The sequence below is a fragment of the Capricornis sumatraensis genome, chromosome 9, assembly GCF_032405125.1.
Source record: "Capricornis sumatraensis isolate serow.1 chromosome 9, serow.2, whole genome shotgun sequence".
NCBI classification, from domain to species: Eukaryota; Metazoa; Chordata; class Mammalia; order Artiodactyla; family Bovidae; genus Capricornis; species Capricornis sumatraensis.
Window position 1 is genome coordinate 79,691,143 of NC_091077.1, and position 24,925 is coordinate 79,716,067.

At 45.4% G+C, this 24,925-nt stretch overlaps 1 protein-coding gene across 9 annotated transcripts in view; it reads left to right on the forward strand.

Annotated features, from left to right (window-relative positions):
• The window catches only part of TENM2 (teneurin transmembrane protein 2), a 1,060,439-nt gene extending 1,044,190 nt beyond the window's left edge, over positions 1-16,249 (forward strand). For all 9 annotated transcript variants that reach the window (XM_068980695.1, XM_068980696.1, XM_068980697.1 and 6 more), the window contains 2 exons: positions 13,741-13,871; positions 15,488-16,249. In XM_068980695.1, the coding sequence (XP_068836796.1) occupies positions 13,741-13,871; positions 15,488-16,249 (893 nt within the window). The remainder of the gene's footprint in view (positions 1-13,740; positions 13,872-15,487) is intronic.
• The last annotated feature ends 8,676 nt before the right edge of the window (positions 16,250-24,925 follow it).

Consider the following 24,925-nt stretch of genomic DNA (forward strand, 5'->3'; position numbering starts at 1 on the left):
CTCTCTTATGATTATTGAGGATAATCACTCTTAAATGGGCTTCCCAGGTGGCGCTACTGGTAAAGAACCCACCTGCCAGTGCAGGAGACATAAGAGACTCCCATTCAATCCCTGGGTTGGAAGATCCCCTGGAGGAGGGCATGACAACCCACTCCAATACTCTTGCCAGGAGAATTCCATGGACAGAGGAGCCTGGTGGGCTACGTAAGATCACAGAGTCGGACATGACCGAAGCAACTCAGCCTGTATACATGTATGATTACTGATGTTAATCAGTCTTAAATAGACTATCGTTAATAAGTATAGTTACCAAGTCATTCAATACCTTGTCTGTACCTAAGGCTGATGGATATACCACGGATCCCAGAATCTCCCTCATTAGAGGGTCTTCTAGGCCTGTGTGTTTAGCAGCAAAGTTGCATTAAGCCCCTCATACCAGCCCTCGGGCAGGAGCTGGGTAGACCTTATTCAACCCCTTCAGAAGCATCTTCTCAGGCAGGTACAGGTAGTTCCTCTGTCACACACAGTAGTCAAGGTGGCTTTTGACACGTATGTTCAGTGTTTGTTCTTTCATCCACCCCATGAATCCTTACTGAGCACCTATTTTGTGCCAGCCCTGGGGAGACATCAGTGAATGAAATAGACTTTTAACTCCCTGTCCTGGTGGAGCTCACATTCTCAGTGAGGGAGACAGACAGTAAACAATGAATGCAATAAATAACCATATGAGACACATGTTAAAGTGTGGTTTCAGTTTTGGTGGTGGGGGATGCATGAGGAAGGGACTAGGGATTGTTAGGTGGGAATGGGCAGGGGTTAAATGTGGTGGTTGAGGTCAGCCTTATTGGAGGCAGTATCTGAGCAAGACTTGAAAAAGGAGAGAGTAAGACAGCACATTTCAGGTAGAGGGGTTGCCAGTATAAAGGCCCCAAGATGAGTGTGCACCTAGCATGTTTAAGAAATAGCAGAGAGGCTGAAGCAGAGCAGGAGAGGAGAGATCACATGTTAAGGGTCCCTGCAGACCATTAGCAGGACTTTCACTTCTTCATTGAGAGAAACGAGGGAATCCCTGGAGTGTAATGAGTAGAGGAATGCTAGGGGCTTATTCTGGCTGCTGTGCTGACAGGGTGTGTGGAGCAGAGTTGAAAGCAGGGAGACCGGTTAGAAGACGAGGCAAGGGTTGAGATGGTAGAAGTGGTGAGAAGACACAGATTCTGGTCTGTTTTAAAAGTAAAACTAAAGGATTTAACCATAGGACTCAGCAATTCCACACCTAGGTGTATACACAAGAGAACTAAAAACACATTTTCAAGTGTCAATTTGTACCATCATCAAAAAGTCTACAAATGGGACTTCCCTGGTGGTCCAGTAGCTAAGACTCTGCGCTCCCAATGCAGGGGCCCAGGATCAATCCCTGGTGGGGAAACTAGATCCCACATACTGAAACTAAAGGTCCCAAGTGCTGCAACTAAAACCTGACTCAGCCAAATAAATATTTAAATTTTTAAATTATTTATTTATTTGGCTTCCCTGGGTTATGGCACACAGGATCTTTGATCGTCACTATGGCATGTGGGATCTAGTTCCCTGACCAGGAATTGAACCCAGGCCCCTGCATTGGGAGCTCAGACACTTAGCCACTGGACAACCAGGGAAGTCCCTTAAATTTTTTTTTTAAAGTCTACAAATAACAAATGCTGGAGAGGGTGTAGAGAAAAGGGAACCCTCCTACACTGTTGGTGGCAATGTGGATTGGTGCAGCCAGTATGGAGAACAGTATGGAGGCTCCTTAAAAAAAAAAAAAACAACTAAAAACTAAAAATAGTGCTATCATATAATTCTGCAAGCCCACTCCCAGGCATATAACCAGAAAAGATAAAATTATAATTGAAAAAGATACCTGTACCCCTACGTTCATAGCAGCACTGTTCATAATAGCCAAGACATGGAAGCAGTCCAAATGCCTATCAACAGATGAATGGATAAAGACGGTGTGGTACATATATACAATGGAATACTACTTGACCGTAAAAAATAAAATAATGCCATTTGCAGCAATATGAATAAACCTAGAGATTATCATACTAAGTCAGAAAGACAAATATATAATTTATGTGTGGAATCTAAAAAATAGTACAAGTTAAGTTATTTTTTAAAACACAGAGAAACTCACAGACATAGAAAACAAAGTTACGATGATTACTAAAGGGGAAAGGGGGAGGGGGAAATATATTCGATGTTTGAGATTAACACATACACAATACTTTATATAAAATAAACAACAAAGACCTGTATAGCACAGGGAAGTATATTCAATATCTTGTAATAACTTTTAATGGAAAAGTATCTGGAAAAGAACATAAGTAGAGCCCTCGATTCTGGACAAGATGGCAGAGTAGGATTTGAGTAGGACCTCTTCTCACAAAAACACCAAAATCACAACTAACTGCTGAAGAGCCATCGACAAAAAAAGACTGGAACCTACCAAAAAAGATATTTTAACATCCAAAGAAGTCACAACCAGATGGTAGGAGGGGCACTTTCATGACATAATCAAATCCCGTACCCACTGGATGGGTAACCCACAAACCAGAAAATAATCATATGACAGAGGTTCTCCCGTAGGAGTGAGTTCTGAGCCCCATGTTGGGCTCTCCAGGCTGAGTCTGGCAACGGGAGGAGGAGTTCCAGAGCATTTGGCGTTGAAGGCCAGCAGAGCTTGCGTGCAGGAGCTCCAGAGGAATGAAGGAAACAGGGACTCTACTCTCGGAGGATGCACACAAGATTTCACATGTGCTGGCACCCAGCACAAAGCAGTGACCACACAGGAGTCTGGGCCAGACCTACCTGTGGGTCTTGGCAGGGCAGGTGTAGGGAGGGTCTCCTGGGGATGTGGTAGTTGGCTGTGGCTCACTAGTCGGGGCAAGGACACTGGTGGTAGAAGTGCCAGGGAATAGTGATTGGTGTGAGCTCTCCCAGGTCGTGATTTTGGCACCAAAACCTGGCCCCACCCAAGAGCCTGCAGACTGTAGTCCCGGGACACCCCAGGCCAAACAATCAGCAGAGGGAGGACACAACCTCATCAGCAGGCAGGCTGCCTAAAGTTGTACTGAGATCACAAGCCACCTGAAAATATATCTCTTGAAATGGCTCCACCTACCAGAGGGACAAGACTTAGCTCCACTCACCAGTGGGCAGGAACTAGTCCCTCCCACCAGGAAGCCTGCACAAGCCTCTTAGACCAGCCTCATCCACTAGGAGACAGACAGAAGCAGCAAGAAGATCTACAACCCTACAGTCTGCAGAAAGGAGACCACAAACACAGAAAGACCCAATGAGATGGCAAAGAAGTATGTTTCAGATGAAGGAACAAGATAAAGAGCCAGAAGTACAATTAAGTGACCTGGCAATAGGCAGTCTACCTGAAAAAGAATTCAGAAGAATGATAGTAAAGATGATCCAAGATCCTGGAAAACGAATGGAGGCACAGACTGAGAAGATACAAGAAACATTTTTAAAAGACCTAAAATGTTTAAAGAACAGAGATGAACAATACAATAGCTGAAATAAAAATAGTCTAGAAGAAATCAATAGAAGAATAAGTGAGACAGAAGAACAAATAAGTCAGCTGGAAGAGAGTGGTAGAAATCACTGCTATGGAATAGGAAAAAGAAAAAAAGAAATGAGAACACTCTCAGAGACCTCTGGGACATTAAATACATCAACATTCCCATTATAGGAGTCCTAGAAGGAGATGAGAGAGGGAGAATGGCCTGAGAAAATATTTGAAGAGATTAGGTACCAAACTCCTGTCATAAGAAAGGACACACTCATTCAAGTCCACGAAGTTCAGAGTTGTCCCATACAAGACAAGCTCAAGGAAGAACATGCTGAGACACATATTAATCAAAGGGACAAAAATAAAAGACAACCAAAAATTATGAAAAGCAACAAATAATATTTAAGGGAATCTCCATAAGGTTGTCAGCTGATTTTTCTCCAGAAACTCTGCAGACAAGAAGAGAATGGCATGATACATTTAAAGTGGTGAAAGGAAAGAAAAAAAAAAGTGGTGAAAGGGAAGAACCTACAATCAAGAGTACTCTACCCAGAAAGGCTCTCATTCCGATTCAATGGAGAAATCAAAAGCTTTACAGACAAGCAATAGCTAAGATAATTCAGCACCACCAAGCTAGCTTTGCAACAAATGCTAAAGGAGCTTCTCTAGGCAGAAAAGAAAAGGCCACAACTAGAAACAAGGAAATTACAAATCAAAAAGCTCATGGTAAAGGCAAACATAAGGGTAGGAAATCACACACAAATACGATATCAAAACCAGCAACCGTGAGAAGAGGGACGAGTACAAATGTAGGATATTAGAAATGCATGGGAAATTAAGAGCTCAGCAAGTTAAAACAATCTCATACACATAGACGCTATATCAAAACCTCACAGGAACCTCAAACCAAAAATCTACAATAGATACAAACACACACACACAATCCAACACATCACTAAAAGTAGTCATCAAACCACAAGAAAAGAGGAAGGGGGAAAAAGAGCTAGATAAACAAACCCAAAGCAATTAACCAAGCAGCAATCAAAACGTGGGTGTTTGCATACTAAGTCACTCAGTCATATCTGACTTTTCGCCACCCCATCAACTGTAGCCTGCCAGCTTCCTCTGCCCATGGGATTCTCCAGGTACGAATACTGGAGTAGGTTGCCATTTCCTTCTTCAATAAGAACATACATATCAATAATTACTTATTGATAATAAGCAATTGATATGAAGTAATAATAATTACTCTGAAGAGACCCACTTCAGATCTAGGGACATGAATACATGCAGACTGAAAGTGAGAGAATGGTAAAGAATATTCTATGCAAGTGGAAATCAAAAGAAAGCTGGAGTAGCAATATTCATATCAGACAAACTAGATCTTAAAATAAAAACTACTATATGAGATAATCACTACACAAATAAACAAATGGGTCCAAATTAAACTTAAAAGTTTTTGCATGGCAAAGGAAACTATACACAAAATAAAAAGACAACCTAGGGAATGGGAGAAGTAAGTTGAAAGTAAAAAAAAAACCAACAGTGTTTAATCTCCAAAATGTACAAACAGATCATGCAGCTCTATATCAAAAAAAAAAAAAACAACCCAATCAAAAAACGTGCAGAAGATCTAAACAGACATTTCTCCAGAGAAGGCATACACGTGACCATAAAGCACATGAAAAGATGCTCAACATCAGTAATTATCAGAGAAATGCAAATCAAAACTACAATGAGGTATCACCTCACACCAGTCAGAATAGTCATCATCAAAAGTCTACAAACAATAAGTGCTGAAGAAAGTGTGCAGAAAAGGGAACCCTCCTGCACTGTTAGTGGGAATGTAAATTGGTACCACCACTACAGAGAACAGTATGGAAATTCTTTTAAAAAAAAGAAAAGAAAAATAGAGCTACCGTGTGATCCAGCAATCCCACTCCTGGGCATATATCTGGAGAAAACCATAATTAGAAGAGATACACGCACCCCAGAGTTCACTGCAGTACTGTTTACACTAGCCAGGACATGGAAGCAACCTAGATGTCCATCAGCAGAGGGATGGGTAAAGATATGGAACATAGATACAATGGAATGTTACTCAGCCATAAAAAGAACAAGATAATGCCATTTGCAGCAATGTGGATGGACCCTAGAGATTGTTATACTGAGTAGAGTTAGACACAGAAAGACAAATATCATTTGATATCACCTATATGTAGAATCTAAAAATCAGTGATACAAATGAACTCATTTGCAACACAGAAACAGACTAACAGACTTTGAAAGCAGACTTGCAGTTGCTGGGGAAAAACATGGGAGGGAGGGGTAAATTAGAAGCTTGGTGGACTGGCCCCAGGGCAGCCAGAGGCAATGGAAAACCAGGGAAGCCCTCTGTTCCTGGGCATCCTCCAACATCGGCTCCAGCCTCTCTCAGACTCTCTTGCAGCAGGGCCTTTGCCTCAGCCCCGGGCTTCACATTGACCAACACCCAATGGCCCATGAAGGTTTACACACTCAACGAGGGCCAGCAGTGAGACAGCCAGGGCACAGGGCATATCTTCCAGCTATGTGGAGAGGCTGGAGGGCATGTCCCTGCTAGTCATGGCCTGACAAAATGTGGCCTACTGGAGAAGGGAATGCCAAACCACTTCAGCATTCTTGCCTTGAGAGCCCCATGCAGAGTATGAAAAAGCAAAAAGATATGGCACTGAAAGATAAGTCCCCCCAGGTCGGTAGGTCTCCAATATGCTACTGGGGAAGAACAGAGAAATAGCTCCAGAAGAATGAGGCTGGGCCACAGCAGAAACAACACCCAGTTGTGGACAGAGGACGAGATGGTTGGATGGCAACACCAACTCAAGGACATGAGTTTGAGTAAGCCTGGCATGCTGCAGTCCGTGGGGTCTCAACTGAACAACAACTGGTGGTGAAAGTAAAATCTAATGCTGTAAAGAACAATATTTCATAGGAACCTGGAATGTTAGGTCCATGAGTCAGGGTAAATTGGATGTGGTCAAACAGGAGATGGCAAGAGTTAACATCAACATTTTAGGAATCAGTGAATTAAAGTGGACGAGAATGGGTGAACTTAATTCAAATGACCATTATATCTACTACTGTAGGCAAGAATCCCTTAGAAGAAATGGAGTACTCCTCATAGTCAACAAGAGTCTGAAATGCAGTACTTGGGTATATTTCCAAGGCAAACCATTCAACACCACAAAAATCCAAGTCCATGCCCCAACCACTAATGCTGAAGTTGGACAGTTCAATGAAGACCTACAAGACCTCCTACAATTAATACCAAAAAATGATGTCCTTTTCATCACAGGGGACTGAAATGCAAAAGCAACAAGTCAAGAGATACCTGGAGTAACAGGCAAGTTTGGCCTTGGAGTACAGAATGAAGCAGGGCAAAGGCTAACAGATTTGCCAAGAGAATGCACTGGTCATAGCAAACACCCTCTTCCAACAACAATGACTCTACACATGGACATCACCAGATGGTCAATACCGAAATCAGACTGATTATATTTTTTGCAGCTGAAGGTGAAAAAGCCCTATACAGTCAGCAAAAACAAGACCTGTTGATGACTATGGCTCAGGTCATCAGCTCCTTGTTGCAAAATTCAGACTTAAATTGAAGAAAGTAGGGTAAACCACTATGACCTAAATCAAATCCCTAACAATTATACAGTGGAGGTGACAAGTAGATTCAAGGGATTTGCCTGAAGAACTATGGATGAAGGTTTGTAACTCTGTACAGCTGGTAACCAAAACCATCCCCAAGAAAAAGAAATCCAACAAGGCAAAGTAGTTGTCTGAGGAGGCCTTGCAAATAGCTGAGAAAAGAAGAGAAGTGAAAGTCTAAGGAGAAAGGGAAAGATATAACCAACTGAATGCAGAGTTTCAGAGAATAGCAAGGAGAAATAAGAAAGCCTTCTTAAGTGAATGATGCAAAGAAATAGAGGAAAACAATAGAATGGGAAAGACTAGAGATCTCTTCAAGAAAATTAAAGATACACAAGTTGGGCACAATAAAGGACAGAAGCAGCAAGGACCTAATAGAAGTAGAAGAGATTTAGAAGCGGCAAGAATTCATAGAAGAACTGTACAAAAAAAGCTCTTAATGACCTGGATAATCATGATGGTGTGGTCACTCATCTGGAACCAGACATCCTGGAGTGTGAAGTCAAGTCGGCCTTAGGAAGCATTTCTATGAACAAAGCTAGTGGAGGGGATGGAATTCCAGCTGAACTATTTCAAATCCTAAAAGATGATGCTGTGAAAGTGCTGCACTCAATATGCCAGCAAATTGGGAAAACTCAGCAGTGGCCACAGGACTGGAAAAGGTCAGTTTTCATTCCAATCCCAAAGAAAGGCAATGCCAAAGAATGTTCAAATTACCATACAATTGCACTCATTTCACATGCTAACAAAATTATGCTCAAAATCCTTCAAGCTAGGCTTCACCAGTACATGAACTGAGAACTTCCAGATGTACAAGCTGGGTTGAGAAAAGCAACTTAGCAACTAAATAAGAGGAACCAGAGAACAAATTGCCAACATCTGTTGGATTATAGAGAAAGCAAAGGAATTCCAGAAAAACATCTACTTCTGCATCATTGACTATGCTAAAGCCTTTGACTATGTGTATCCCAACAAACTGTGGAAAATTCTTAGACAAATGGGAGTACCAGATCAACTTACCTGTCTCCTGAGAAACCTGTTTGCAGGACAAAAAGCAACATTTAGAACTAGACATGGAACAGTGGACTGGCTCAAAATTGGCAAAGGAGTATGTCAAGGCTGTATATTGTCACCCCGCTTATTTAACTTATGTGCAGAGGACATCATGCAAAATGCTGGGCTTGATGAAGCTGGAATCAAGATTGCCAAGAGAAATGATTATCAACAACCTCAGATATGCAGATGATACCACTTTAGTGGCAGAAAGTGAAGAGGAAGTAAAGAGCCTCCTGATGAAGGTGAAAGAGGAAAGTGAAAAAGCTGGCTTAAAACTAAACATTCAGAAAACGAAGATCATGGCATCCGGTCCCGTCACTTCATGGCAAATAGATGGGGGAAAATGTGGAAACAGTGACAGATTTCATTTTAATTTTCTTGGGCTCCAAAATCAGTGCAGATGGTGACTGCAGCCATAAAATTAAAAGATGTTTGCTCCTTGGAAGAAAAGTTGTGACAAACCTAGACAGTGTATTAAAAAGCAGAGACATCACTTTGCTGACAAATGATAAAGGTCCATCTAGTCAAAGCTATGGTTTTCCCAGTAGTCATGTACAGATGTGAGAGCTGGACCATAAAGAAGGCTGAGTGCTGAAGAATTTAATGCTTTCAAACTGTGGTACTAGAAAAGGCTCTTGAGAGTCCCTTGGACAGCAAGGAGATCAAGTCAGTCCTAAAAGGCATCGACCCTAAATATTCATTGGAAGGACTGGCGCTGAAGTTCCAATACTTTGGCCACATGATGTTAAGAGCCAACTCACTGGAAAAGACCCTGATGCTGGGAAAGATTGAAGGCAGGAGAAGGGGACAACAGAGGATGAGATGGTTAGATGGCATCATCAACTCAATGGACCTGAGTCTGAGCAAGCTCCAAGAGATGGTGAAGGACGGGGAAGCGTGGAGTGCTGCAGTTTATGGGGCAGCAAAGTCAGACACAACTCAGCAACTAAATAACAACTACTATACATAAAATGGGCTTCCCTGGTGGCTCAGATGGTAAATTATCTGCCTGCAATGCGGGAGACCTGGGTTCAGTCCCTGGGTCAGGAAGATCCCCTGGAGAAGGAAATGGCAACCCACTCCAGTATTCTTGCCTGGAAAATTCCATGGACAGAGGAGCCTGGTGGGCTACAGTCCATAGGGTCGCAAAGAGTCAGACACGACTGAGCAACTTCACTTTAATATATAAAATAGGTAATCAACAGGGACCTACTGTATAGCACACAGAACGCTACCCAATATTCTGTAATAACCTCTATAGGAAAATAATCTGAAAAAGAATGAATATGTGCATATGGATAACTGAATCAGTTAGCTGTGCATCTGAAACAACACTGTAAATCAACTATATTCCAATATAAAATAAAAACTAAAGTAAAAAAAGAATATATATGTATGTATGTACATAACTGAATCACTTTGCTATACCTGAAACTAATGCAACACTGTAAATCACTATACTTCATTTTTTAATGTTATTCTAAAATAATAATAAAACCCTGACAGTCAATGAAAAAATATATAAATTTGTACATGGATATTCATAATAGCATTAGCCATAATAGTAAAAAAAAAAAAAAAAAGTGTAAACTACCCAAATATCCATTAACTGATGAATGAATAAACAAAATGGGATATATCCAAACAACAGAATATTGATCCATAAGTAATAATAATATACTGATACATGGATGAACCTTGAAAATGATGTGCTAATCAACAGAAGCCAGACGTGAAAGGCCACATGTTCTTTGATTTCATTTATATGAAATATCCAGAAAAGGCGAATCCATGGAGACTAGAAAGCAGTGGTGGTTGTCAGGAACTGAGGGGAAAGAAGAATGCAGAATGCCTACTAATAGTGATGCAGTTTTTGAGGGGATGATGAGCACGTTTTAGGATTCATGAATTCCAGAAATGATGATTGCACAACATTGTGAATGTAACTGGAAGCCACTGAATTGTGCACTTTATTTTTTTATTTTTTATTTTTTTATTTTGAAATTTTTTTTATTTAATTTTAAAATCTTTAATTCTTACATGTGTTCCCAAACATGAACTTTAAAATGATGAGTTTTATGTTACATGAGATTTACATCAATTTAAAAAAAAAAAAAAGGAGAGGATTTATGGATGGATTAGACAGAGAGTGAGAAAAAACTGGTCCAGGATGGTAGCTGAAAGGATGGAGTTACCATCATCAAGGAAGGCTACTGCGACAGATGTGGAGAGGAAAACAAGGAGCTGAGGCTTGGACAGAGGCTGGGCATTGAGCGAGAAGTCCTAGATGGAGACATAAATTCTGGAGTTGGCACCAGCATGCAAGTGGTACTGAGGTGCAAATAAAACATGTCCTGGGGCTTCCCTGGTGGCTCAGTGGTAAAGAATCTGCCTGCCAGTGCAGGGGACATGGGTTCAAACCCTGATCCAGGAAGATCCCACATGCTGTGAAGCAGCTAAAGCCCACATGCCACAACTACTGAGCCTGCGCTGCAGAGCCCGGGAGCCGTGTCCCTAAAGCCTGCGCTCTGCAGCAAGAGGAGCCACTTCAATGAGAGGCCTGAGCACTGCAAGCAGAGAGTCGCTCCCACTCGCCACAGCTAGAGAAAAGCCCAAGCAGAAGACCCAGTGCCGCCAAAAATAGGTAAATTATTTAAAAACAAACATGTCCTTATATGAATCCTTTACTGTGTAATCAAATCAAATAATGGACAAGTGTTTCTATTAGGCATTCTCCTCTCCATTAAGGCACCATGTGAAAATGATAAGGTGCATTTTTGCTAACTCTGAGTATATTTAGGGTGATCTGGCTTAGAATATAGATGGGGCTAGGGATAGAATGTATGGGTATGACATGATAAATATAGCTAAAACTGATGTATGTTTTCCATCCTGGAGTTTCCATCATAAGAGAAAAAAAAATGTTTTTCTCTTATTTTATATCTCTATGAGACAATAGGTATTCACTAAATGTACTAATCATTTCATGATATAAGTTAAATCATGCTGTATAAAATTATACGGTTCTGTATGTCAATATTATCTCAAACTTGGAAGCAAAAAAAAAAAATGGTTTTGAGGGCCCTGAGACTGGATTAGATCACCATGTCTGGGAAAAATAGAGTGGAGAAGAAGTTCACAGACTGCGTCTAGGACATCCCAGCATTCAGAGCAGAGGGATGAGGAGGAACCAAAGAGGGACAAGAGGTAGCCACAAAGGTGGGAGAGGGACAAGACAGTGTGTTGTCCACAAGGCTAAAACAGAGAGAGATGCAGGAGCGTTCAGCTTGTCAAAGACTTCCCACAGGTCAAAGTAAGATGAGGACCACAGTCAGCATTGGACTCAGCAACATGGAGGTCATGTGTGACCTTGACAAGTGTTGTTTTAATGCATCTTTGGAGCAAAGCCTGATTGAAAGGAGAGAAATGGGAGTTCCTCTGTCTAGAGAATTATTTTGAGTTTGAGAAGTTCTTATAAAGGGGGTGAGACATGTATGGTGGCTAAAGGGAGAAGGACAGCCAAGAGAGGAATTTTAAAGGTGCGTACTTAGTGGCATGTTCGTATGTTGATGGGGTGACCTGTTACACCAGCGGAGGGTTTTTTCCAGCAGCTCATGTGGAGTAACAGAAGGAAAGAGAGAATATGGGTACTAATGCTGGTAGGCTGGTAAACATGATGAGCGTTTATGGAAATTCCCCCTGACCGCATCAGTTTTCTCAGATAGGAATTAAAGGTCAGCTGCTAGAGTGAGGAAGGTGTGGGATGTTTTAGGAGAGATGAGAAGTAGCCAATCACCCGGGAGAATGGGAGAAGGACTGAATGGAAAAAGGGGATATGGTCAGATTACCAGGCATCAGGAAGGCACAGTTGGGGTTCACGGTCAGGAATTTAACACCAGTCAGTGTGGCTTTGTTCATTTCTGCTGCCACATTCAGCTGCAACAGGGACAAACAGGAGCCTTCCATGATTTCACCAAGCAAGTGTGATGAAATGAGAAAGAGGCAAAGGATCTGAGAATATACACAAGGGAATGATTCTAATGACTGACTGTGGAATGCATGCTAGGTAAGGAGAGAAGACAGATGAAGAAGCTGGGGGATGGGAAAAGTAGTTTAGGTTGGGTTGAAGGTCCTAGGGAAGGGAGACGTTCTGGGAGTATGAGGCATGAGGTTACAAAAGAGAGTCAACTAAAGAGAGTCCAGGCGGTGGTCAGAAGGTGATGCCTATGAAATTGAGGTAGAATTGCTGATGATCACAAGCTCCAAAGGATGAGCAGGAGAGTTAGTAAGTGGAGGATCACCAAAAAACTAAGAGGCCAGGATACTGGAAGCCTTGACTGCTTGTATAATGAAATCACGAGGAAGGAATTCAGGAATAGAGATGGAGCGTGACAATGGAGCCGACCCAACCCTAGGCCTTAGCTGCTGCTGCTAAGTCGCTTCAGTTGTGTCCGACTCTGTGCGACCCCATAGACAGCAGCCCACCAGGCTCCCCCATCCCTGGGATTCTCCAGGCAAGGACACTGGAGTGGGTTGCCATTTCCTTCTCCAGTGCATGAAAGTGAAAAGTGAAAGTGAAGTCACTCAGTTGTGTCTGACTCTTAGCGACCCCATGGATTGCAATCTACCAGGCTCCTCCATCCATGGGATTTTCCAGGCAAGATTACTGGAGTGGGGTGCCATTGCCTTCTCTGCTAGGCCTTAGCAGGAAAGGGCAATTGTATTCTGAGCACAGATGAGCTCTCTCTTGACCTCTGTTTGAAGAGTGGACACCTGAGGAAAGGGTCTCAGGAGCCAGGTGACTCTCTGCATTGCATACACTCAGGGACCCCCCCCCCCTTTCATAATGAGCCAGGCTCGGTGCAGCAGCCCCTGCCTGGAGGTCCTGCACAGTGTTAATCATCACATCTATACGTTTCCGATCATTGTATCTCTAGCTTCTAAGCACATTGACTGGCCCATCAATACTGAAGTACTTGCCAAATGAAGGAATTCATTGTGACTGAACAAGCCACGTGCCAGGCACCCTGATAAGCCCTCCACGTGAATTTTCTCCCTCAACCTTCACGACAGCCCAATGACATTAGTAGTTTATAGCTGATGAACCTGAAGTTGAGAGAGGGCCAGGAACTTGCCGAAGGTCACACAACACGGGCTTCCAAAGGGAGATCTAGCTTACTCCAGCACTGTCCTAAATCACCACGTGGAGGGGGGTTTGGGGTCAACTGACCAAGTCTGGAAGGACATCTGTTTCCTAGAGCCCCAGTAAAGCAGCTCTAGGTCCAGACCAGGACACCCTCACAGGCTCTTGCCTCCCTCTCCTGCTGGACTTCATACTCAACATCCCACTTTATTTCCTTCTCTCTCCAAGATCCCCTCTGGCTTTCTACCCATCGTGATTTCAGAAGTCTTTATTTCTGTTTCCACCATAGATGTGAAAAGCTGGCTTGTGATGTTTGGATTTCAGCTCAGCAACATAATTCCTGGCTTCCCAAGAGCCAAAATGTATTTCGTGCCTCCGCCCTATGAATTGTCAGAGAGTCAAGCAAGTGAGAGCGGACAGGTAAGTGGAGGTCCCTGCCAAGAATCCGAAATACCGTCATCATTCCCTCTGGCAAACAGAACCATGTCGGGGCCAAGGACATGTCAGTAGCAGCAGAAAACATTGGAGCTGGGTATAAAAGGGGCATGAAACCTGGTGGCTTCACAAGACAGCAGACGTCAGTGCTGTTACTTGTCTGGCACAGCACATATTTCTTCCCAACCTCAATTATTACCTTAATTGTGGTATCATTATCTGTTCAGTGTGTGCCCTTGAGTCACTCCTTGATTAACAGCAGCACTGAGAAATCTAGCCGCAACCTACCATCTGCACTGCCTGTAAGATCATAACCCTTTTGGCTTTTATGGGACGTAATAAAACGGTGGTTTGCAGTTTCTGTCCCATTAAAGAACACTTTTATGCCTCACATAAAATCTCAGTGTTTTATGGCCCAAACGTATACAGATTGAGTTTTCAGAACATAATCTGTGCTTGGGTTTCTTGGTGATGACCGAGAGGTGGTCAGTTTCAATTTGGGTGCAGCTGAGACCGCGGCCACGATTGGATGGGAGGGGTGGGCATCTGCGTTTGGATCTCTCCTGCTGCAGAACTCATGCTTGGCACGATCAACCTCTGAAAGGTCTCAGCTGCTCTGAATAATTGTCCAGACTGTGTCACTAGAGAGAGACCAGGAGGAACTGCCGGGTAATTGAGAACAGTGTTCTCACAGTTCTGCCCCGTGGGGACCACTCACTGGATGAATAGCCATCATTTCGCTCATTTATCTAAGTGCCGTTACCTCCCCAGCACAGCCTCCTCCATTATCCCAGCCTGTCCCCCAACCACCAATTGAGACGAGTTGTAATTTGTGAGTAGAAAACTCAAGGCCAAGGAGATAATGGGGATTTTGTCCCCCTGCAGAAGCAGGGCTAGGATCCAAAGCAAATGGCTCAAAAAGCCTGGGGATATTCCCTCTGGCCCACAAAGCTGGAATCTCTTTAGCCTGGTGCTTCTCAAACATTCATATGCATGCAGACCAGGTAGAGGGTCTTGTTAAGATGCAGCTTCTGACTCAGGTCAGGAGGGAGGCCAAAGATTCTAGTCTTTGCTAACAGGGAGGGTCCTGGTGATGCCTCAGCTCCTAGCCGTACTTGGAGTAGCACAGTGCCAACTCAAGGAAGTTAGTGAACATCCCCTTCTGGAGTGGGTAGCCATTCCCTCCTCCAGGGGACCTTCTCAACCTAGGGATCGAACCCAGGTCTCCTGCATTGCAGGCAGATTCTGTACGACCTGAGCCACCAGGGAAGCCCCTATACATGTATAAGGCAGCTGCTAAACCATCAGCAGGCCAAATGACTCTCTCTTCTGCAGTGATGGAGAGACACGGTAAGTGGGTAGGCCTGGGTATAGATGCCAGTCAGGTATTATACCTCTGCACCCCCATTTATAGTTACAAGGTGGGAAGGCCATACCATCAGAGCACTGGAAACAAGCCAGCCTGTCCTAGTTCCGAAAGGTAGGGCTCTCTTAGTTCTGATCATGACAGACACAAGACGCATTCTTGCAGGGGTGTCCCAGCCTTCCTCTTTCTGACCCAGCCCACCCCCCTCAGCTCTCTGTGTCTCTTCTGCCCACAGCTCATTACAGGTGTCCAGCAGACAACCGAGAGGCACAACCAGGCCTTCCTGGCTCTTGAAGGGCAGGTCATTTCTAAGAAGCTCCACGCCAGCATCCGCGAGAAAGCAGGCCACTGGTTCGCCACCACCACACCCATCATCGGCAAAGGCATCATGTTCGCCATCAAGGAGGGGCGGGTGACCACCGGCGTGTCCAGCATCGCCAGCGAGGACAGCCGCAAAGTGGCGTCTGTGCTGAACAACGCCTACTACCTGGACAAGATGCACTACAGCATCGAGGGCAAGGACACCCACTACTTCGTGAAGATCGGCTCAGCCGATGCCGACCTGGTCACCCTGGGCACCACCATCGGCCGCAAGGTGCTGGAGAGCGGGGTGAACGTGACCGTGTCGCAGCCCACGCTGCTGGTCAACGGCAGGACTCGAAGGTTCACCAACATCGAGTTCCAGTACTCCACGCTGCTGCTCAGCATCCGCTACGGCCTCACCCCCGACACCCTGGATGAAGAGAAGGCCCGCGTCCTGGACCAGGCCAGGCAGAGGGCGCTGGGCACGGCCTGGGCCAAGGAGCAGCAGAAAGCCAGGGACGGCCGCGAGGGCAGCCGCCTGTGGACGGAGGGCGAGAAGCAGCAGCTGCTGAGCACGGGCCGCGTGCAGGGCTACGAGGGCTATTACGTGCTTCCCGTCGAGCAGTACCCTGAGCTGGCGGACAGTAGCAGCAACATCCAGTTTTTAAGACAGAACGAGATGGGAAAGAGGTAACAAAATCGTCTGCTGCCATTCCTCGCCTGGATGGCTCAGCGGGAGTCACTGTTATCTCCTCTCCTAAGGAGATGAAGACCTAACTGGGGCACTAAAGGCCGGGCTGCTTTAGGAGACCAAGTGGCAAGAAGGCTCACATTTTTTGAGTTCAAATGCTACTGTCCACACGAGAAGTCCCACCTCCTGGAGTAGACTAAAGCCCGGCAGCAAAATTCCTGAGGAAAAATAAAAAACACAAACAAAACACAAAAGAGACAAATGGACGAACACACAACCATGTTCCAAGTTCCCCTAAAATAATGACCCACTTGTTCAGGGTCTGTGCAGCCAAGAGACGGAAAGAGACGCAAAATGTTCAAAAGAAACAAGAGAACATACATATGCACACAGGAAACAAACAAGATACACACACACACACACACACACACACACACACACACAAACACACCGACCGAGAAACATAGACGTGAAGATGAGAAGGCCTCATGTTCTATTACCTCACTCATTCACACGTGAGCGACACACAGACATCCGTGAGGGCCAGCATCCCAGGACCAGCTAAGGACCACGATTCAGACTGCTCGTTGGATAGATTACTACAGACGTTTTCGTTTAAACAAATACAGGTGCATTTAAACCACGACTTTGGGGGTGATTTGTGTGTAGCGACTGGGGAGGGGGGGATAAAAGTGAAAGAGTGAGCACTGGAAATAACTTTTTAAAGAAAAAAAATAGAAAAACACAAGGAAAAAAAAGGAAATTAATATCAAAAATCGAAGCGAAATAATACCGTTCAGCACTTAACTCTCAGGTCCTGATTTAGTCTGGCCTGAGCTAATTTATTTGAGCGCAGAGTGTAAAATTTAATTCCAAGGGTGGCTATAATCACTACAGATCAATTTCATACTCTTTTGTCTTTGAAGATTCCATTGTGGACAGTAATACGCAGTTACAGGGTGTAGTCTGTTTAGATTCTGTAGTTCGTGGGTATCAGTTGCAGTAGAGGTGTGGGCATCGTGACACTCTTTTGCTAAACGGGCACCACTTCAGATCACCCTGTACATACCTAAGCCTCGAGGCACAATCACTGTTTGAGATTTACAATTATTAGTGTGTTTGTTTGGTCCAGAAACTGAGACAATCACATGACAGTCACCACGAGGAGAGAAAATAAAAAATTTTAAAAACCCACAAAAAACAAGAAAAAAAAGTTAAAAAAAAACATAAAAAAATGTCTAATAAGAACTTTGGTACAGGAACTTTTTTGTAATATACATGTATGACTTGTTCATCGAGTTTTTATATTAATTTTAATTTGCTGCTAAGCAAAGACTAGGGACAGGCAAAGATAATTTATGGCAAAGTGTTTAAATTGTTTATACATAATAAAGTCTCTAAAACTCCTGTGGACACTGGTCTTCTGTGGAAATGCTTTGCGGTGAGGGCAAGGTCAAAAGTTCTGGAGAAAAGGGTATGTGTGCGTGCTTGGTCGCTATTATGTCCGATGCTTAAGACCCCACGGACTATAGCCCACCAGGCTCCTCTGTCCATGGGATTCTTCAGGCAAGAATACTGGAGTGGGTTGCCATTCCCTTCTCCAGGGGATCCTCCCAACTCAGGGATTGAACCCAGGTCTCCTGCATTACAGGCGGATTCTTTACCATCTGAGCCACTAGAGAAGCCGGAGGAAAGAGGGATCTTGTCAAGATGCTCAGGCAGATAGGGACTTTTGAACCTCGGGGGACTCTTCATTAGAGGCATCCCCTGTTCTCCAAGCTTCTCCAGAGTGATCTCTCTAGATCTCTCGCAACATCTGCAGCCCCACTCTGCATGGGGCAAAGATGAGGAGGAGAGTGTGGGCCTGGGACCAGTGGATGGTGAAGACCCTCAGGCCCACTGGTGCCTGGATGGTTCCTCCAGGACTCCTGGGACAGTCAGCCTTCTGCCTGCTGCCACATTCTAGTTCTAGAAGGTGCTGCCAGGAAACTGAAATCAAACACAGTTGTCCCCGTGGGAGACCTGCATGTGTCCGTGTGGCTCTGTGTGTGTGCGCATATGTATAGATTTTCCTCCACACTAGATCACTTCACCCCAGAACTTGCCAACTTGGGGCAACCAAAGTCAGAAGACCATTTTTTTAATAAAAGTTTTTTTTTTTTCTTTTTCCCAAACTAAACTTTCATTTTGTATTGGGGTATAGTCAGTTAACAATGTTTTGGTTGTTTCAGGTGAATAGCAAAGGGACTCAGCCATACATATACATCAGAAGAACACTTATGATTTGGATGAATTTTTCCCCACCAGTCCCACAGTCAGAATAGTAATACTATCATTAAGAGCTCATATTTATTAATGCTTGTTGCATGCCAAGAACAGTGTTTGCAACCCCGTAAACGGTAGCCCACCAGGCTCCTCTGTCCATGAAATTCTCCAGGCAAGAATATTGGAGTGGTCAGCTATTCTTTTCTCCAGGGGATCTTCCTGACTCAGATTGAACCCAGGCCTCCTACATTGCAGGCAGATTCTTTACTGTCTGAGCCAACATGGAAGCCCCATTTTTTTATATTTACTACATGCCAAGAAGAGAGCTAAGTGCTCTACACACAATATTTTCATTCAACTCTTTTTTTTTTTTTCATTCAACAGCATTATTCTGAGAGCTTACTATATGCTAGGCCCTATGGTAAATTCTGAGGATAAAGGAGGTGGCATGAATAGGGGCACTAATCTCATGAAACTTACAGCCAGGAATGCAAACAGACAGCAGTCAAGTAGTTACACTATAAAGTAAAATGACAGGGGTCAATACCAAGGAGAGATTTACACAGTTATAAAAGCACTTAGCTGGGGATGTGGCCTAGACTGAGAATGCAAAGGAAGTTACTGAGATTTGAAAGTTAAGGAGGAGTTAACCAGATGAAAAGAAGTGAACACATCCCAGACCCAGAGAACAGTACGTGCAAAGGGACAGTGGTCACACTGTCAGGCCAGAAAACAGAAGAGGCTTTCAAGGTTCAGAAAACACCCTGATTAAAGACTGGGTTTTGTTTTTTTCTTTAAATTACAAACAGGGAGTCTGCTTTAATCTCATCAACAAGTTCTCTGAATGTGGTGTGACCAGGCGGGGGAGCTGATGCAATCGTCTGTGTGAGATAACAAGGAAGGTTGCTGGCCATCAAGGAGGAAACAAATTGAGTGGACAGATTGCAAAGACAAGCTCCTAGTATCATTCACTTTGCCAGTGAAGAAACTGAGGCTGCTTGTCACAGGCTGGGAGGTGGTGGAATGATTGAAGCCCAGCTGCGGCTGATTCCCAAACCCCTCCAGCACATCCGGGTGGCATGTCACCCTGAGCCCTCCAAGGTTTCTGAACCATCACTGCCTTTCAGTTCTCTAGCCTGACCAGGGGTGGCTTCCCCAGGTGGAAGGAGATGGGAAGAGAGGCCAGGCTAGAGAGGCCATGGTGTATCAGATCCTCATGGCCCTCTTAGCAGCAGAGCAAGCTGTGATGAGTGAATCAAACAGGAGAACAAAGATACAGCAGAGAAGTTCCTTCTCAGAAGCATGTGTAGGGACTTCCCTGGTGGTCCAGTAGCTAAGACTCTGCACTCCCAATGCAGGGGGGCTAGTTTGACTTCCTGATCAGGGAACTAGAGCCCACAGGCTGTGACCCAGGAGTCCACATGCCATAAGCAAGACCCAGCGCAGTCAAATAACATGAATATTTTTAAAATACCTTTAAAAAAGAAGCACATGTAAAGCTTTCTTTCCCTATTTTCTTTTAGAAGAACAGGAAGCAGGACACAGGTCCTCCCGTGTACTTGGTCCAGCTGCCTTGTTTAATCTGACTGGTGTCAGGACCCCTTGGATCTGTGCCCACAGAACAGCCTCCAGTTGGTCATAAAGCCAGGCTGAATCCCAACCACATGGGGACCAACTGCTGTGCCCTGTCTCTCCAGGGAAGATGCAGCCAGTGGGGCCACCAAGGCGGTGGGAGCTTGCCCAACCTCACCAGCCTCATGGCCGGGCGGGGGGCAGGGGGAGCAGGCAGACCAAAGAGGGTGGGCTCACAGCGCAGCACACAGGCAGTCACATGTCACCAGAGTCTCCCTTGAATGTGAAACTCTCCTCTTCTGTGCCAGCCATCTTTGAATTATCCATCAGTGTTCTGTTATACCCAGGCAAGCCTAGCCCCTCACAACATGCACACTCATAATACAGGAAAAGGAGATGGTCTTGAGTTAAAAAACAAACAAACAAACAAAAAAACTGTCTTTCCTTGACCCAGACCTAGAATGACCAGCATAAAATGTTTCACCTCTTCCAAAAGTACGGGTTGGCCATACTTTTTCCATAACATCTCACGGAAAAGCCTGGACAAATTGTTCAGCCAACTCAGTATTTGCACAATGAAAGACAATTCCAGAAAGGCCTTTCAGGGGACAAGGGTGTACACTCTGAAGTCAGCTTGATGGGAACAAATCCTAACTTGACCACTCGAAACACAGGGCTTGGGAAGGTTCATTTATGTTGTTTTGTCACTAAGTCATGTCTGATTCTTTGCAACCCCCGGGATGATAGTCTACGAGGCTTCCCTGTTCATGGGATTTCTCAGGCAAGAATACGAGAGAGGGTAGCCATTTGCTTCTCCAGGGGATCTTCCTGACCCAGGGATGGAACTCGTGTCTCCTGCATTGCAGGCAGATTCTTTATAGCTACATGCCAAGAACAGTGTTATGTGCTCTACACACGATATTCTCATTCAATCCTAGTTCTTCGTCATTCAACAACATCATAGCCACCAGGAAAGCCCTTTGGGAAATTACATGTATTAATTGGGGTAAATAGCATCAGCTGCTTTAAGGGATAAACCCAGGAACTTCCGGTGTCCAGTAGCTAAGGCTCCATGCTCCAAATGCAGGGGGCTCGGGTTCAATCCCCGGTCAGGGATCCCACATGCCACAACTAAGAGTCCACATGCCTCCACTAAAACTTCCTCATGCCACAACTAAGACCTGACACAGCCAAGTAAGTTTAAAAAAAGAGAGAGAGACACCCAATATAAGCTAACACAGAAAATGCTGAATCCTTACTTGTGCAGTTGTCCACTGTGGGCCAGCAGTGGGAATGGCTCTGCCCCAATGGACACCCCAGGCTCCTTCCATCTTGTGGCTCTACCTTCTTCTACATCCTCAGAATCTTTGAAGTAGTGCCAAGAGCACATGTGTAACTACTTTATTTATAATGGGCCACACTTGGATGTATACTCATCCCCTCCACTCACATTCCATGAGGGGTTCCATGGACCTTCCTACTGCAAAGGACATTTAGACAATGTAGTCTGACTAGGAATCCAGGAAGAGGAGACCAGATGTTCATGAGTCTAAGCAGTCATTGCCACATAAGGCAGCATCTAGGAGCCTCTGTTTCCTGACCCATAAATCAGGGCTGATAAACACGGGGCTGCTTGGATGATTAAATGAAATTGCATATATCACCAACACATGGTAAGTCCCCAGTAAATGCTAGCTTTTATGATTTCTAAATCTTTGCTCCAAGCACAGAGTTTCTAAAAGTAGAACTTGGGGCATGACCTGTTCATACCAGGGGTAAGAGATTTTTATGCAGCTTGTGAAGGAAGATGGAGAAAACTGGCCCTCAAATCCTACTCGAGGGTGCCCCTCCTCCCTCCCAGGCCCAGGACACAGGAACATGTACCTCAGGAACTGAGCGCTGCTCACGGCTTTTCAGAAAGGCTCGGAGATCTCAGCAACATGGAGTCTGGCTGTCCATTCAGTCATTTGTCGAACATTCCCAGTCACCGAACACAGGGTCTTCCCGGGCACCGTCAGAAGCTTGGACTACAAACAGAAATGAAATGTGATCCAAAATCTCACGGTCTAAAGCGTGAGGACTAACTCACAACTCAATCTGTGGGACAGAGAGGGCTCGACGCTGGCACAGAAGTGATGCCCCAAACAGTGCAGGCGGGGAAGAGGACCACAAGTTCTGTCCACGAGCTTAGAGCTGGGTACTCACAGGGACGAGAACGTGGGGAAGAGAAGGTGAGAGGGCTGCCCGGACTAAGAAATAGGTTGCAGGAGTGAGAAGAAAGTCATAAGCTGACCGCGGAGAACTTGCCAAAGGATAGAGCAATGGCTGCGCACGAGGACCCTCCCGGCCACGTGGAGCTCTCTGAACACGCCCACAACCTCCAGGGCCCAGACCAATCAGAGCAGGATCTCGAGGGGGCGTGGCTGCCGGGGGCAGATTCTGAAGTTCCCAGGTAATGCGAACCTGCAGCCAGGGGAGAAGTACTGACTGGAGCCCTAACAGGAGGTGCGTGGCCTCAGACATCGACGTCGGAGTGAGGCAGGAAGGAGACCAGGCTAAGAAGCCGCACGCCCTCTTCCATACCGCGAGGAGTGTGCAGCGGGGCTCTTGTCTAGTCGTTAAGTCATGTCTGACTCTTCGCGACTCCATGGACTGTAGCTCACCAGGCTCCTCCGTCCTTGGAATTCCCCAGGCAAGAATACTGGAGTGGATTGCCATTCCCCTCTCCAGGGGATCTTCCCGACTCCAGGATTGAACCCGCGTCTCCTGCCTGGCAAGCGAATTCTTTACTGTCTCAGCCATCAGGGAAGCGCAAGGCTCTTGCACCTGGGGAGAAATATTACTAGGAAATCCTTTGACCAGCAAAGTGGAGAGGGGAGAGGAGCAGAAAGAACAGAGTCCGGGAGGCTGCATCAGCCCCCGTGTAACAGCCCAGATGATGAGGAGACACAGGATTAGATTTTGGAGGGAGGAGGAGGCTCTGTATCTCCCTCAGAGCTGGGGACCGTGTTGGTACAGGGTCGAGCTCAGGCAGAATTCAGTCCAGAAGCTCCGAGGGTGTCCTGCAGGGGAAGTGTCACAGACACCAACATGGCCTCTCCACACAGGTAAAAGAACCAATGCCTCAGAAGGGCTTAAGGAGAAGTCTAACCTAGGCTTACCTTCAGGATTCCTCTGATGGGTTCACATCAGGACTTTGCAGGAAAATTCTAATCCAGTGTGCCCACAGCCAAGCCCCACCATCCATCCTGACGCTGCTGGGAAGCCTGAACCCTCCCTCTGAGGCCCAAGCTGGCCCTCCAACTGTGGGGCAGCCCTCCAAAACCAAGTCTGCTCCAGCTGCAGTCTTTCCAGAGACTGACCTCACCTGTTGCCCAAGCCCCACCCTCCTAAACCCTTGCTTCCTCCTGGTACATGCTTGCTGTCTGGCCACAAGGTGGCAGCCTTTCCCACAAAATCTTCCTGGATCTGGGCCTGGGCACCCGGGACTGGTTTAGTGAAAAAGTTAGGCAGCTCCACTCTGAGAATCAAGAGACAGCCAAAAAAGCCCTGGGCCCAGAGAAGAGTCCTGTGCCCTCAAAGAGGCCCCTGGAATCGGTTCCAGGAAGCAAGATTCCAAAGAATATTAGCCCTGGGAACAGCCTGACTGGATTCAGAGTCTAGCTCCACCACGTATTCCAAGTAAATTTTCATACAAACCTTCCCCTTCCTGAGAAACCCGTTTTCTCAGGTGCAAAATGGGGGGAAATTACTTTATAGGATTATTTGAAAAGAGTAACAAAAATAATAAATATGAAGTGCTTGCCAAGTACAAAATTGGGGTTTAAAATTTTCTTTTTTCTTAAAATAATTTTATGTATTTATTTGGCTCGCTGGGTCTTTGTTGCTACACTGGCTTTCCTCTGGGTGCAGTGAGTGGGAACTACTCCCTAGTGATATGTGGACTTCTCACTGCAGTGGTTTCTTGTGTTGGGGAGCACAGGCTCTAGACACGTGGGCTTCAGTCATTGCAGCTCTGAGGCTCTAGAGCACAAGCTCAGTAGTTGTGGCACATGGCCTTAGATGCTTCATGGCATGTGGGATCTTCCCAGATCAGGGATGGAACCCATGTCTCCTGCATTAGCAGGCAGCTTCTTTACCACTGAGCTACCAGGGAAGCTCTAAAGTTTTATTTTCTACTCCAAAGACCGTAACTCCAAAATGATGCCCTGTTTTCCTTTCACAGCATTTTACCATTTAAATCCCACTGCCCCCCGCCCTTTTCTAGCTAAGCCTGGGCTCTTTACCTAACCTCTGAAGCCTCACTTTCCTCCCCTCTGAAATGGGTATGATGATCCCATCTCACAGGGAGATGCTGTAACTAACACCTAGCTTGCTGCTACTGCTGCTAAGTCGCTTCAGTCGTGTCCGACTCTGTGTGACCCCATAGACGGCAGCCCACCAGGCTCCTCCATCCCTGGGATTCTCCAGGCAAGAACACTGGAGTGGGTTGCCATTTCGGGGATGACTACTCCAGTACTCTTGCCTGGAAAATTCCATGGATGGAGGAGCCTGGTAGGCTGCAGTCCATGGGGTCGCTAAGAGTCGGACACAACTGAGCAACTTCACTTTCATTTTTCCCTTTCATGCATTGGAGAAGGAAATGGCAACCCTCTCCAGTGTTCTTGCCTTGAGAATCCCAGGAACGGGGGAGCCTGATGGGCTGTCGTCTATGGGGTCACACAGAGTCGGACACGACTGAAGTGACTTAGCAGCAGCAGCATTCATCCAACACGAAGCATGATTACTCTTAGCCTGTGAGAACAGAAGGTGGAGCCCCTGTCCCTAGATTAGCTAGACAGG